The 15564-nt window shown below is 54.9% G+C and overlaps 1 protein-coding gene across 2 annotated transcripts; it reads right to left on the reverse strand.

Annotated features, from left to right (window-relative positions):
- Nucleotides 1–1072: 1072 nt before the first annotated feature.
- GYS1 (glycogen synthase 1) lies at nucleotides 1073–15554 on the reverse strand. 2 transcript variants are annotated; one of them, XM_070222725.1, is made up of 16 exons: nucleotides 15237–15554; nucleotides 13518–13893; nucleotides 11394–11585; nucleotides 10334–10519; nucleotides 9947–10091; nucleotides 9358–9475; nucleotides 8940–9060; nucleotides 8569–8675; nucleotides 7310–7369; nucleotides 7141–7219; nucleotides 5500–5613; nucleotides 5106–5232; nucleotides 3589–3684; nucleotides 3267–3430; nucleotides 2728–2808; nucleotides 1073–2551 (listed from the first exon to the last, which is right to left on the reverse strand). In XM_070222725.1, the coding sequence occupies exons 2-16, from the start codon at nucleotides 13536–13538 to the stop codon at nucleotides 2228–2230; spliced, it is 1935 nt and encodes a 644-aa protein (XP_070078826.1). In that variant the 5' UTR covers nucleotides 13539–13893; nucleotides 15237–15554; the 3' UTR covers nucleotides 1073–2227. The 2 variants fall into 2 exon arrangements, with proteins under 2 accessions (XP_070078826.1, NP_001119597.2); NM_001126125.3 differs by having other exon boundaries at nucleotides 13518–13699; nucleotides 15237–15537.
- Nucleotides 15555–15564: the final 10 nt, after the last annotated feature.

Genomic DNA, 15564 nt, shown 5'->3' on the forward strand with positions numbered 1-15564 from the left:
GAATTAGGAGCTCCTTTCTGTGGGTGAGTTGAGGCTATTAACGTAGAAATTGCCCGTGGCAACCAGGAAGCACACCCAGGGTGCCACACCTGCTCTCCAATTTGAAGCACAGCTAGGAAGAACTCAGAGTGTGTCTGAGCAGCTGGGAGCATGGGATGTGCAAGAGATGCTGAGCTGGGGGTTTGGGGCTGAGCACAGAAACGGGAAGGTGAAACTTGGGGCCAAATTCAAGTGGGAACTGAAGCTGGAAGAGGGTTTACAGGCAGCTGCTGGGCCCAAGTTACGAAACAATCAACTCTGACCCACTCCCCCTTCCCTGATTTGGGCAGAAGAATCGAAGAGGAAGTGGCTGCTGGACTCCTGTTGTTGGGTCTGCTCCCCACCGTGACCCTTGCTGTCCCTGCTCTTTCAGGGAGGGAGCTTCTGTGTGTCACACAGTGGCCAACAGGAAGGATGATCGCACTCCCAAATCCAAAAAATTGGAGCTTTCTACGCCCCTGAAAAGCGATTGCTTTGGAGATGCACGTATGGCCTAGTGAAGACTAGATCGGAAAAGGAAAAGATTTTTCCTGAAAACACAGCCATCTAGGGGACAGTAGAGCCAAAGATCAGAGGCCACAGGGTCCTAGAAACATGCTCTAAACTAGTGCTGTCCAATAGGACTTTTTCAATGATGGAAGCGTTCTATATCTGCGCTGCCCGATAGGGTAGCCACATGCGGCCACAGTGGCTGTTGAGCACGTGCACATGGCTAATGCTGCTGAGGGATTAATTCAAATAATCACACGTGGCTCCGAGCTACCCTACAATCCTTTTTCCAGTGACACCCCTTTCTGCCAAAGGGAGCTTGAGCCAAGTTTTCGCCATTTGCAAGTCAAGTCCCAAGTAAACACAACAGAGGTGCGTTCCCTTGAAATAAGATGGGAATCAGACTGGCAATCCTAATCTCTTCCAAGACAGCAGGATGAGACAAGGGATCAGGGACCCAGGGGTGGGCAGGGGGAGGAACAGAGGAGGCCACAAGGAGAGGGGGGCCAGGAACAAGGCCCCTCATGTCGGACCAGACCTGAGATTCTTAAATATAGATGTATTTTTTCATCTCTGGACACACTTCAGTCACACTCCTTCCGCCCTCCCCCTTCCCAACGGCAAACTAAGTGCATTAGACACAGCACAGCACACGTGAGGGGCCCCTCCGTTTCACCAAAGCTGGGAGCGGGGCACAGCTTGGGGATGGAAGAGCCTCGAGGTAAATATAGAGGTTCTAGAACCCAGTGGGCCCAGTTTTAGACCAGGGGAATGGGACCAGGATGCAGCACAGTCTTAAGGTTCTAGATTCAGCAGCCGGCACCTAGAACCCAGTGGTTTCACGGTGGGTCTAATGATTGGGGATTGTGGCTGGGAAGACAGCCAGTTCTGTCCTCAGCCGAGGGGTTCCCTGGAGGCCACAGAAGGAGCCTGGAGATATAAGGGAGAGCTCAGACGCACGGAAGGAGTAGGATCCGGTCCAGAAAAGGCCAGAAAGGCATCTAGACCAAGACTGTCTGTTCTCCAGTAGGAATGAGAAGCCAAGTGGTTCTGCCCCCTCCTTGCTTGGCCAAAGTGTGGAGGAAGAGGGGGGCAGAGATGGAGAGATCCTGCAGGCAGAGCTGGACAAATCAGGGAGGGCTGGATCCGAGTAAACACCAGTGCCCTGGCCTGCAGCCCGAGTTCTGGAGTTGAAATGGAGGAACTTCTGCATTCAGTAAAGTCCCTGAAAGTGCCTAGTTCTGGACTTGATTGTCCCCATTAGCAGGGATACCACGCGGTTTCCGGAGCTTGGTGGCCCCCAGGCCAGGCCTGAACATGGCATGCTCAGAGGGCTGTAGAATTGCAAACCACAAAGGGCTCTAGGAGCCTGGAAGGCAATAGGCCAGGTTTCCTAAAACCTCTGGCACCACAGTAGGGTAACGGCAGAGTCCTGGCCTCTGGGACCCGGGCCAGGCCTGGGGGACTCCAGGGCACAGATTGTGCATTCTGGAACCCAAGAAAGGCACAGCGTTGTGGGTTCTGGAGTGTGGGGATTCCAAGAGCTAGCTAGAGGGGGCTGGACTGTATGGCGGAGGGGGCGGGGCTGTGGACCCCACAGAGGGTTCCGGATTTGGAGCAGGGTTTGGGAACAGCGCCCTTCAGCATCCACCCTCTGGATGAGGCAGGCAGTGCGGGCGGGGAGTGTGGGGCAGGAGACTTAGTTGCGCTCCTCGCCCAGGGAGCTGGCGGGGCTGAGGGGCTCGCTGGGGGTGCTGAGCGAGCTGGAGGGCCCCGTGTCCACCGAGCCGCGCTTGCTCCCGCTCGTGGAAGAGGTGCAGGAGGCGCGACGCGGCCACTCCGGGGCGCGGATGTTGCGCCGGTCCTTGGCGGCCTCCTCGTCCTCGTCGTAGCGCTCACTGTCTTCATCGGGCGGCACGTCCCGGGGCTCCTCCTCGTCCTCGCTCTGGTGCGGGCTCGAGTGTCGTGACAGTGAGGGCGACGGAGGCACCGATGCAGGCCGTGGGTAGCGGTAGCCCTGGGTCTGCGTACGGACGGGGTTGTGGGCACAGACTGCAGAGTGAGCGGAGGCCCCTACAATCCTGCCCAGGCATCCAGGGCCCCTGACGCCTTCTGATCCCAGGAGGGAGGGACGCCCCACCCTACCCCACCCCAGCCCTCCAGCTCCTGGCCCACCAGAGAGACCCCGGGTCCACTCACCGCATCAGCCTCGCGGGGCTCGTAGGTGAAATGTTCTGGAAAGGCCTTGGCCAGCGCCATGTGGCGCGCGGACATATAGTACTTGAGGGAAAGAAGTGAGTGGGAGGGGAGGCGTCAGGGGGCGGGAGCCGGACCCCCGGCCACCCCTGCAGACCCGGAGCGAGGCGAATCCTGGCCACATCCGTTATGCAAATGAGCACACTCTGAGCACCTCCAGTTGGCCCCTATGCCAATTATCCATCTTCCTAGCTCCGCCCCTCAGGTAGATAAGCAGAGCTATGATTTGACAGTCTCTGAGCCACATCCCAAGAACACGGGTGGAATTCTCCAGTCGGGTACGTCTTTGGCCACGCCCTTATGCAAATAGAGCACTTCTGACCAATGAGGTCTTCCCGCAAACGTTAATTTCTTAAAGGGACAGCAACTGCTACAGGTAGGAGGAGACCGTGTCCCCTGCGCCAGCCTTTGAGCTGAGGAATCAGAGGCCCAGAGCGGGAAGCGGCCGATTCACTAGCAGAGGACAGGGAAGGGAGTTATACCCGGCCTAGGTATTTCCAGTCCAGAAGGTCGGAGAGGCGCTCCGTGCGGTTCCGCTGGATGATGCGCTGCCGCCGGCTCTGCTGGCAGAAGCTGTAGAGGAAGGAGGTAAGCTGCGAGCAGGAATCATCCAGGCTGCGGAACCGCCGGTCCAGAATGTAGATGCCTGCAGGGGCCAGGACGGGGGCTCAGAAACCAGACTGGGGAGACCTTCATTCTCCCTGGGACCCTGTGGCACCAGGACCCCTCCTTCCCTGGGACTAAGGAGTTCCACCCCCTCCTCCCCAGGATCCAAGAGTCCCGGCTCTCAGTCCGGGCGCTGACCGTAAGCTGAGGGGTCTGCGATGTGTTCCTCCATGAAGCAGCCGAAGCCGGAGAGGTTGGTGGAGATACTGGGGATGCCCATAACCGTGCACTCAGCTGCAGGAAGGCGTGAGAACAGCCCACTTAGCACTTAGCAAAGTCTTAAATCTCAATAGACGCCTCAACGGCGCCCTCTACTGGCATCTTTACCAAGTGCTGGGCGCTGAGCCGAGCAAGTCAGGAGTGGAAAAACCAGGCGGGGCATTGGACTATCACAGTCTTCGAGCGGAAGCTAAGAGGCTTAGCAAAAGGGAGTTCACTTGCCCCAAGGCCTCAGGATGAGGAGAAGTCTTTAGTTGGGCGATAAGGATGCTAATTTATTGAATACGTACTCTGGGCCAATGTCTATCATTTTACTTAATCCTCACAACCTGTAAGATACTTTCTTGGGCCAGACCATACTGTTTTGGTTAAAACAGCTTCAGTCTGTTTTGACAGGAGGTAAGAAAAAGTCTCTCACTATTACTATTGCTGTCTACAGAGCACCTACGATGCCTTGTTTCCTACCTTAACGCTGAGAATTGGTTCAAGGAGTTTGTTATAATTCTCGTGGAAATGTTTCTAAAAACCTCTGTAAGCTGCAAAAGCAGGCGCTAACTATAAGGGGGCTTATGGGAAAAACAGGGTTGGGGCCGACCACACAAAACCTAGGCATCATTTTAACCATGGATGAAAGAAAACTGGCAAAATTCCTAATTATCATGCAAGCATAGTTTAAAAGACTTGTTAAATTACTCATAAAGTAAAAATTACTACGGCAAATGTGGTATTTATTTAGCCTGAAAAACATGCGAAAAGATGTGAGGAAGGGTTGAGTTTGGGGAAACCACAGCAAAATGTCCCCAAATGAGGGAGAACTGCCCAGGAGCTGTTTCGGCTCGAAGCTGGTGTCTGAAGGGAGCCGACAGGAGGAAGGGGGAGGCGATGGGCACCAGGAACAGCTCCGAGTGACTTTGCCACATTCTTTTGTGTTCAGTGAACTGTGCATTCAGCTGCTTTATTTGGGGGGGCCAAATGTCAGCCATGTGAACTGTGACATCAGTCCTCCAGTTAAACATCACATGAGCTACTGTGTTTACAAAAACACACTGTAGCAGAACAGACTGTTGCCATTGCCCCTGTTTTTTTAGGGTTTTTTGGTGAGGAAGATTGGCCCTGAGCCAATCTATTGTCAATCTTCCTCTTTTTGCTTGAGGAAGATTGTCGCTGAGCTAACATCTGTGCCAATCTTCCTCTATTTTATTTGGGTCGCTGCCACAGTATGGCTTGACGAGCGGTGCTAGGTCCGTGCCCGGGATCTGAACCTGCGAACCCCGGGCTGCCAAAGTGGAGTGTGAGAACCCAACCACTACGCCAGCGGGCTGGCCCTCTATTGCCCCTGTTTTGCAAAGGAGAAGCCTGAGGCTCAGAGAAGCAGAGTGCCTTGCACGGGGATTGTGCCAGATCTGCCCAGGACCCTACCGCCATGCTGCACTCACCTGGTGTGTAGCCCCAAGGCTCATAGTAGGAGGGGAAAACCCCAAGGTGGCAGCCACGGACAAACTCCTCATAGTCCACGGGGAGCAGGGGGCTCGTGGAGGAGAGGAACTCTGGGTGGAAAATCACCTGGCAGGGAAAAAGAAGGACACAGCCCAAGAACCTTATGTCGCTACTCCTCAGATCCTAGAGAGGCCCAGAGAGGGTGGGAAATTTGTCTAAAGTCACACAGGTGAGTGGCAGGATAAAGATTTGAATCCAAGTCAGCTTCGGAAGCTAAGGTTCTTTCTAAACATAGCGATCTTTTGATAAACTATGGGAGATGGGGAATGGAAGGCCCAGGGTTCCCTCTGCATGCCCCCGCCAGGCCCAACCCACCCTGGCCGCTGCCCTCACCTTGACCCTGTCAGCACTACTATTGAAGAGGCCGATTCGACGGATGGTGGTCAGGATAGGGTCCGAGGAGTCGTCCAGCATATTGTGGGTGCACACAGGGGGAAAAGACTGCCGCTGTGGGGGCCACAAGGGGAGTGGGGGTAAGGAAAGAGACATGCTGACCCTGGGGATCCAAGGAGACTACAATTCCTACCAGGTTGTGGGGTAACCAGCCCAAGAGATTCCCAGGGGTTGTCGATTTCCTGCTTGACTCTATCTGTAAAGGTTCCCTTTCCCCTTTAACCACCATGAGCTGAAAAGAAACTACAATTCCCAGCTGTCTTTGAGGCAGAGCCAGGGTTAACATGCCCCACGGACTACAGGGAGTTGCAGTTATCTTGTTCTGTAGTCTTGGCTATATCATCAAATTCAAAGGAACTTTAACTCCCCCCAGTAGACCAGGCCAGAGACTGTGCCAATATGGTGGCAAGCTTCAGGGGCTGCTGGAAGTTGTAGTTTTTTAATGAAAATCCTGGATCTCTTTCCATGTTCCCTTTAAGTGGCTTGTAATTACCTCGACTTCCACCCCCCACAGCGGCCCAGAAAAAGCACAATTCCCAAGAGTCACTGGAGGAAGATAGAGCTAGTGTGATAGAAGTCCAGGGGGCTGCTGGGATGTATAGTTCTTTGCAAATATTCCATCATTTCTCTCAGTAAAAGTTCTGCACACCTTCAGTCTACTGACTCCAGGGGCCCAACAAACTACAATTCCCAGCAGCCCCAGGGCAGAAACACCCTCAGTGAGGCAAGCAGCCTTGGGGATTGTTGGAAATTATAGTTTGGCCAAAAACAATTCACACCTTGTTTATGCAACTTGGCTGTCTAGGTTTCCATTCTCCAGGAAATGGCTCACCAACCCTGGCCATAGGTACCAAAGACCCTTGACTCCAGAGAACAAAAGAACTCTAACTCCCAGAAGTCTCTGGGGTAGGGAAGTGTCAATATAGCAGAAAGACCCAGGGGCTGCTGGGAATTGCAGTTCTCATTTGGTGACTGCCGATCTTCTCTAAGGTTTCCCATCCACCTAATTCCAGTTACCTGCCAATAATGTAAAGAAGCTACCACTCCCACGAGTGTTTGGAGACTAAGACACAGGCAAGGGGATAAGAAACAGCGGCTGCTGAGAGTTTTCAATGTTCTCTAGGAAAAGATAAGTGTTTTAGCTGACACGTTGGCTCTAGTGTAAAAGAGGCCCAACAAAACTACCATTCCCAGCTGTCTCTGGGGAGAGAGGTGGAGCTAGTACGCAGCAAAGCCCAAGGACAACTGGGAGTTGTAGTTCTCCTTTTGTGGCTAGCTTGACTTCCTAAGTTCCCTTTCACCTGTTGTCCATTGACCCTGGGTACTCAAAGAAATTACAATGCCCAGCAGCCCCTGTGGCAGAATGAGTCTCAGGAAAGCAGGCTGCCCTAAGGGCTTCTGGGAATTGAAGTTCTACCAGTCAGTTCACACTCTTCTGTGGACCTCAGAATTGATTCCCCCGATAAGAGCCGCCCAATAAAGCAGAATTCTCAGCAATCTCTGGGGTCAGAGCTAACACGGCAAGCTGCCTCTGGGGCTGCTGGGAGTTGTCACCTCTCTGCTCAGGGGTCCAAACCATACCTGCGTGGCAAAGATGGCTCTCTTCATCATAGTGAAATCCTCCTTGTCCAGCATCTTGTTCATGTCCGGGAGGCTCCCACTGCGAAGCGAGCAGAGGGATGCATCTGAGATTGGGTGGAGAGAGGGGTTAGGGTCCAGGAGGGCGCAGGGCTGAGGGCGGGGCACTCACACCAGCAGGGATTCGTAAAGCTTCCTCCCGAACTTCTCCTTCACTGTGTTCGCCGTATCCCTGGAAGGGGCAGAGCGACATCATATACACACCAGTCACTTATTGTAGGCTTCCGGGGCAGCTGGGAAACTGAGGTCTGAGCAGAGAAGCCCTGGGGATTCTGGGCTGGAGGATGGGGACCCAGGGAACAGGCCCTGGAAGGCTCGGATCCCTTGTGCCTTGCATCGGCTGTGTGGCCAGGGATAGGTGGCCTTCCCTCTCTGACTTCAGTAACTTATCTGTCAGACAGGGACAAAAATAGAATCAACCTCAGAGGTTTGCAGTGAGAACTCGATGAGGTCATGACAAAAAGTGCACAGTGCCCGGCACACAGTGAGCCTTCCAGAAATGTCAGCTATTATTAGGACTTCTCCTAGTCCTGGCGGTGGCAATGCTAAGCCCCATTTTATAAAAAGGGAAAATTATGTTCTGAGAGGAAACTTTATGTACACGAGTAATGCTAGCAAAGAGCGCCACCCTACAGCTCCAGTGACATCCCTCTGCTCACAGCCCTCCCAGAGCTCTGGCCTCATTTTCTACCCCATCTCTCTAAGGCACTCTGCTTCAGCTCCACTGGCCTCCTTGCTGTTTCTCAAACATGCCTCAGGACCTTTGCACTTGCTGTTCCCTTTGCTGTTCCCCACATACAAACAGGACACCCTCCCTCATTTCCTCTATTGGTCTCTACCCAATGGTACTTTCTCAGTGTGGCCTGTCCTGACAACTGTCTCATATTCCAGTCCTTTTATTTTTTTGCCAGAGCACTTTCTAGAATTTTCTAGAATGTGAGCTCCATGAGGGCAGGGATTTTATCTTTCTTGTTCACAGCTGTGTTCCCAGGGCCTGGAACAGTGCCTGGCACACAGTAGGTGCTCAGTGAATATCTATGGCTAATGAATGGGTTTTACAGATGAGGAAACTGAGCCTTGGAGAAGGGGAGTGGTTTGCCTAAAGTCACAGAGCCAGCAAGGGTCAGTGGCATGAGTGGGACCTCACTGGTTTCATATCAGAACCCTGATGGTGCTGTCACACTTGTCCTGCCTGCGACTTCTTACTGCCCCCTGTGCTGGAGGCATCTTAAGCAAGTGACTTCAGTAGGAATTGGTGGGGCGGGTTGATCCTGTTACAGATGACAAAACTGAGACTCCAAGAGGAACACTAGACCCGGAGCACAGAGCTGGGCGTGGGGCCGGCCGGGTGCCCGGGCCAAGGCTGCTGACCAGAGCTGCTTGCGCACGGCTTGCCCCTTGAGGGTTTCCACGTTGAAGTTGTTGGTCCGAGCCGGCATGATGAAGAAGGCGACCACCGTCTGCTCGCTGCCATTTACCTGGGGCCGAGGAAAAGGGGCCGAGGTCAGGATCACCCACCCTTTCCCCTCCCCCAAGACCACTAGGATCCTGCCAGGCCCCTTCCTGTCAAGGCGAATTATAGGACAGAGTTACTATCCCCACTGAGACTCGGATCTTCTTTCTGGGTGTCTGCACCTGCCCTACAGACGGGGTTCCCAACCCCCACCTCCCCGGGTCCTGTTCTCGCCGGTTATGTACTCATCTTCTCATCCTCCTTTGTCCCCTCGTAGCCCAGGCCTTACTCTGAGCAGATAGTTGAGCCGGGCCAAGGCCTCCAGGAAGACGTCAGCCCCCTTGTTGGAGAACTCGTAGCGGCCGGCGATAAAGAAATACAGGGTCTTATCCAAGTTGAAGTCCAGGTGCCTAAAAAGCCACAAGACAGGGTGAAGCCAAGATCCTCACCCTCTAGCCCTGGCTCAAAACTACAAACCCCAGAAGCCACAGGGGCAAAGAACATCTTAGACAGTACAGAGGCATCATGGGACTCATGGGACTTGTGCCTCTTTTCTCCTTAAACGGGGATCTCCTGCAATACTCAGCCATTGTTCTGACGCTCAGGAACTCAAGAGTCTGAGCCCTCAGCTGTCCCCTCCCTTAGACCCGGGAGTCTGGGCACCCAACCCCCACCTCTCTCAAGACCTGGGTATCTGGCCCACATACCCATAAAAATGGCCACGCACAAACTCCTGGATTCGGGCCTTGCTCTGAGCATGGAGGTTCTGGAACTCATGCATGGCAGAGAACTTCTTCACATTCAGTCCATTGGGGGTCACGATATCTAGGCATGGGGGAGAAGGTCCCATGTTTCACTTCTTCATTCAGATCAATGTGGTTGAATGAATAAATGAAGGTAATTCCAGGAATATTAAGGAGCTGGCCAGCCAGAGGCCTTCTGGGAGTTGTAGTTCTCACATCCATTGAGAATTGATGCTATAGCCTGGGAAGAATAACTGGTTCTAACACTGCTTTTCTCAAAAACAAAATCCAGTGAACCTCCATCCTCTTTCAGAAGACCAATATCCACCTTAGCCAATAAAATAATTTTCCCTTTTCTGAAATGAATGTCAAAGAAACTACACCTCCCATTAGCCTCTAGGGTACAGCCCGGCAGCCTCATATGCAGGCCATCAACTTAGGGTCTTCTGGGAGTTGTAGTTCTCTGCTCTTTACAATAAGAAAATTGGTACGGGCCTTGGCGTAGACCGTCAACTACCTCATTCATGTCTCGGGACCCCCTCCTATGCCCCACCTGGTTTCCTCTTGAGTAGGTGCTGAGCCTCAATGGCGGTGATCTGGGACACGGTAGTGAAGACGTGAGTGCAGTGGGCTGCCGCCCGCTCCATGCAGTAACGGTGATAAATTTGCCTCTCACCAGCTTCCTTGTCCACGTTGAACTGGGCAGGAAGGGACGGTGGTTAGGTTAGGAGAATGGGCAGAAGACTGGAGGTCCAGATTCTGGGGTCCTGGGCGAGGTTGGAGCCGGAAGCTGGACTCCTAGGTCTGAGGGAGGAGGGGCCTGGGGTCTTGGACTCCTGGGTCCTGGGACAAGAGGGAGCTTGATCTCCTTGGGCTTCGCAGACAGCTTTGGGCTGTCCTGAAATACTGGCCGCCCCCACCTGCCACACTCCCGGCTCACATTCTCCAGGTTGTTGTAGAAGTCCACAGCACCGGCACACAGGTATCGCCCCAGCAGCGTGGCGTGGGTGGTGAAGATTGTAGCCACAGGCAGCCGCCGGGCACGGCACAGGCAGAGCCCGATGCCCGCCAACCACTCGTGGAAGTGTGCAACCACATGTGGCTTCTCCTCGCTCTGGGCCAGGAACTGTGGGGCAGCAGAGACAGGGCCACTGTGTCTCCACGTGTGTCGTGAAGATGATCAGCCATCCCCAAAGTGGACGAGCAAACTGAGGAGAGATAAATCACCTCCACTGCACAGAGTGGGCCGCCAGCCCCTGCAATCCCCATTGGACAAGGAACTGTACAAATCCTTGAGGCAGCCAGACCCCTGACCTCCTCCCCAGAGGCTGATGGGAGCTGGGGTTTTTCAGCCAACCTTCTAAGGCCCAGCAGGGCTGAACTGGAAAGACTGAAGTTTCAGTGTTCCCAAGTCCTAGACACAATTCCTGGAGACCTTTATCTCAATCAAGAGTAGAACTGCACCCAATAGTGAGGACTACAACTCCCAGAATGCCCTAGGAGCAGCCAGTTCATTAACTCTTTGTCCCAGGGCATGGGAAACAAAGTTTCTTGAGCCTTTTAAAACCTAAAATGGGGGAAGAACCAGGATTCCTGGTTCTCTAATAGGCTGGGGTTTCCCAAACATCCAGGGTGCCATCTGAGAGCTACGTCCAGCGAAGATCAGAGTAGAGAACTACAACTCCCAGAATTCCCTGGGGGGGGGGGTGAGCCCTCCAGCCAGACCAGCCTTCCCAAGAGGTAATGGCTCAGAATTCTTATATTTGGAAGACTGCAATGAATGAAGCGGAGTTGGGAGTTTAGGTCTCTGAAGAAAGAAGTGTCTGGACCCCTGGATGTCCAGGTTCCCAAAGGTCAGAGCTAATCCTTGGATTAAAGGACCTACAACTCCCAGAATGCCCTGGGAGAAGCCAGCCACCCTCTGACCTGGGGCTGATGGCCATTGTAGTTTTGGGCCTGGGGTGGAAAGGAGTGACATGGGGACTGGTGGTGGGGCCTACCTCACCCAGGAACCAGGTGGTGAGGAAGCCAAAAAGGACGGCGTCGTTGGCCTCACGGTCGTACCAGGGCACCCCGATGTTGCAGGTGTCCCAAAGCTCTCCCTTCCAGCGTTCCAGGGCCCAGGCTGAGGCCCCCACATCCAGGAGCACCACCAGGGGGCCCCCCTCGATCAGCCAGCGCCCGAAATACACCTGGGGGGCCCAGAGGGAGGCTCAGGGTTTCGGCCACACATCTCTGGGCACAGCACTTGTGGTTCTCTCAGCCACAGACAGATGCCTGGGCTTCCAGCCTTACTTCTTCCACCTTCTGTCTGCTAATTTCTCACCCGCTGCCTGATTTCTCTCTTTGCTGTTAGTTATTCCCACCACAATCTTTCTCCTTCTCCGTTGCAACATTTCGCTGTCCCTTGCTCAGTTTCTATAACTGCTGTCTCTCTCCCATCTGCTGCCTCCTTTCTCTCCTTAGAATCACACGTTTCCCACGTCCTGTCTCTACACCCCGACTGCCTTGTTTTCTACCCGCTAATCATTTGTCCAAGTTGCTGCCTCGTTTCTGTGCTTTCTGCCACATTTCACCAACCACCCTGTTGCTTTCTCCCACGATCTTTTCTTCCTGCTGCTAATTCCTGGATACTTCTGTTACTGTTCTGGCTGCCATATTTCTTCCACCCACTGCCTTGTTTCTAACCCTTTCGCCATATATTTGTCACCTGCTGCCTCTTTCCTCTGCCCTTACGTCCATTTTGCACTCTGCAGCCACATTTCTAATACTGTCTGCCCTCCTTCCACGCCCCAGGGCTGCATTTTTCTACCCACTGCCATGTTTCTAAGCCTCGCTGTCTCATTTCTGCCCCTGCCACATTTCTCCAATCTGCTTTCCTCCTGAGACCATGGCCTAGGTCTGGGCCTGCTGCCACAACTCTATCCAGCTGACAGATAGTCATACGCCTCCCTAACCTGGCTTTCCCCAGCCTGGGGAGCCTGACCCCAGTGTCCCTCCCCCTCCCAGCTGTTGCCTGCCCTTTTGCTGGGGGGGGCTATTCTTAGGCCCCCAGCACGTGGGGAGCAGCTGCCATGGGGGAGGGCTGAACTGCTGTAAGGTTCCTTAGGGACACATTCGGGCCTGACTGGACTCCAGACCCCACCCGACCCCAGAGGCTGTGAATGAATGAAGGAATCAACCACTGTACTTCTCGCTCCCAGACCCCAACCTGTCTGTGCTTCGGCCCCGCTGCCTCGTGGCCCTCTCCTTGGGTGGCAGCCCCCTCTGGGCTCATCCTTCAGCCCTCATCGGAGGCCCTGGGACTCTCCACTCTTTAACCCCTGGCTCTGCCCATCTGAAACTCAGTCCCCTGGGTCTCTCCTCTCTTCATCAGTATTCCATCTTCCCCTCTCCTTCTAGGTCTTTCTCTCTGAAACACTGGGCTGCCTCTCATGTATATCCAGACTCTGTCTATCTCCCTATTGCTCTAGCCCCTGGGGCCACCATCACCTCTTGGGACACAGTCTCTTGCCATCCGTCTCTCTCCCTTTGTCTGCCTGCCCACCTCACTCTGCAAGCTCCGCTGTTTATAGTAATAACGATGACGAGGATGATGATAACCACGACACAACAGCTCACACGCATTGCTAACTTCACGCCAGGCACCAGACTGAAGACTTTATCAACTCTTTCACCCTCCCAACAACCCTACTAGGGTTCATAGCAAGTTCATTAACCAAGGGCACACGAGCAGGGAGGGGCGAAGCTGAATTTGGACTTCAGCCTCCAGAACCCCTATTCTGGCCGCCTGCCTCCCCGCAAGCCCACCTCCCCCAGGTTCTGTCTGGCTGCCTTTCCATCTAGTTTTTTTTCTCTCTCTGGGTCTGAGGATCTTGACCTCTTGGGACCATCTCTTAGTCTGCTGTCTGTCTGTCCATGCATCACATCTTAGAACTTGGGGTTCACCCCACACCTCCCGGGGTCCTGCCTCTGCTGCGTGTCTGTCAGTCTTACCTCCTCTATGTCTGCCTGGGAAAGTCCTGGGTCGCCCCGGGTTTCTGTCCAGCCCCTGCCTCTTCTGCTGCTGCTCCCACCCCGACCTCGGGCACCCGCCTCCCTGCCCTTGGCCGCCCATGCCCCACCTTGCAGCCCTTGCTGTTCATGGAGTCCAGCGTCCTCTTCAGGGCCGGGGTTGGGGGCTCGAGCAGCTCCACCTGGGTCCTCACGCCTTGCTCCGTGTATGGTCCCACCAGGTAGTAGTTGTCGCCCCATTCATCCCCTGTCACCTTCGCCTTCGTCTGTAGCACCGTGTAGATGCCACCCACTGTGGGCCCAAGTACGTGAGGGCAGGCCCCAGCCGAGGTCCACAGCTCTGGGACCTGGGGTGGGGTGGGGCGCCATGGGAGGTGCCGGGGCCCCGGACCTCTGGCTTAGAGGGAAGAGGGGACTGGTAGCCAGCCCATCCTTCAGAGTCAGAGGGAGGAGAGGATACAGTGCTGGAGGGCAGTGCTCCTGAGTCTGTGGGAAAAAGGGGGTGGGTCGGGACTGAGGGAGGAGGGGGCTCAGGCCAGATTTCTGAGACTGAGAGAAGGGGCTGAGGGCTTGGGCTCCTGGTCCTGAGAGAATTAGCATGACAGAGCTGACAAGGATTACCAGGACCCAGGGTCCCGAGTTCCGGGCTCCAGGAGCTGGGTCTAAAGTCTCACTCAGCCTCTAGGACACGCTCTGGGAGAATCTCTCTTCATGGCCCTATTTCACTTCCTACAGTTGCCCAAGAGAAGCTGGAATTGTCATTCCTTGCCTCCCCAGGGACTCTGCCGACCTGTCCCCCAGTCTCTTCTGCCAGCTGGGGACACAGGCATGCAGGGCCCTGCCCCTTCCATGACTCCAGTGCAGACTGAGGAGTCTGGGCCCCGAGCCTCCTTACCTCCTGGGGCTTGGGCCTTGGTGACACATGGCTCTGTATTTGCAGGTCCCCTCCCATGGTGAGTGTCAGAGCCAGTCCCTTTCTCTCCCAAAATTCAGCAAAGCAAAACCCCAGCTCTCTCCCTTTTAAGGAGTGAAACTGCCTAGCTCCTGGGATTGCGGCCCCAGGCTTCTCCAAACCCAGAACCTCAGGCCCTTTGGGGCCCAGGACACAGAAATCCAGGCCCCCTGCCACTCCCATCCCAGGGCCCAGCCCCTGACCAACTTAGGACTTCCCAGCCTTCCCCCTTTCCAGTACGCATGTGTCTGAGGCCACGGGTTCCTCTAATCTTAGGAATCCATAACCCAGGCCCTCGGCTCCTCCAGAATCTAGGCATCCAGGCCCCAACTCTCTCTCTCCCTAGGGTTTAAGAATTAGGGTCTCCAGCCTCCTCCCATCTTTACTGTCAAGTGACCAGTTCCCCAGATTCTCCCACCGCGACTCATGCATCCTATCTCCCATCCGATCTTCCAAATCCGGAGTTACATCCCCAGTCCCTTCCGCCAGGGCCACCGTTCTGTAACACAGCCACTTCCCAGGTTTGCACTAGGAAGTGCCAACCCCCCATCTCCTTCCCTGTTCAGGACCCAGGTCTCTGGTCTCTCGGAAACCTCCCTCCCGGACCTAGGAATCTTTCATTTCAGCCCCCTCTCCCCTAGGACCCAGGACCCGGGTTTCCAGCCTCTTTTCATCTTAACAGTCAGGCGACTCATCCCCGCCCCCTAGGTCCCAAGAGACATACCCCAACCCCTCCTGAAGGACATAGGAGTCATAGGCTCCTTGCCCAGGACCCAAGGGTCATGCCATGTAGCCCCGGCTCCCTGTTACTCAAGAGTTCCGGGACCCCATCCCCGACTGCCCTTCTCTTCCGGGGCCCCCAGCCTGGCGTGCTCACCCTTGTTGGCCACCTCCCAGGCCACCTCGAAGAGCACTGTATTCTCCAGGTCGAATTCATCCTCCCAATCGTCCAGTCCTGGCAGTGAGGACATGGACAAAGTGCGGTTTAGAGGCATGGCTGAGGCGGGAAGGGGGCTCCGGAGGCCACAGGTAGGGTCCCCGGAGGTGCTTGGGGAATGCACTGGGCAGGGTGCGGGGGCAGGCAGCTGGTGTCCGACGGGAAGCTTGCAACGCCCTCGGCTTCCTATTGCAAGACCGTATCCCCAACCCGCAGCGCTCAGACGTACGCAGGAGGCGGCCGCAGCGTCACTGAGCTGAGTGGGGCC

This window comes from Equus caballus, chromosome 10 (assembly GCF_041296265.1).
Source record: "Equus caballus isolate H_3958 breed thoroughbred chromosome 10, TB-T2T, whole genome shotgun sequence".
NCBI classification, from domain to species: Eukaryota; Metazoa; Chordata; class Mammalia; order Perissodactyla; family Equidae; genus Equus; species Equus caballus.

Bases quoted from the DNA above. Each gene is read 5' to 3' on its own strand.
- GYS1 (NM_001126125.3), bottom strand. From the start codon at position 15,354: ATGCCTCTAAACCGCACTTTGTCCATGTCCTCACTGCCAGGACTGGAC. The intron at 3,431-3,588 runs GTCAGCGCCCGG...TGGCCCCTGCAG, and splicing joins CGCAGACCCCTCAGCTTACG to GCATCTACATTCTGGACCGG. The intron at 2,552-2,727 runs GTGAGTGGACCC...GTCCGTACGCAG, and splicing joins AGCCCCGCGAGGCTGATGCG to ACCCAGGGCTACCGCTACCC.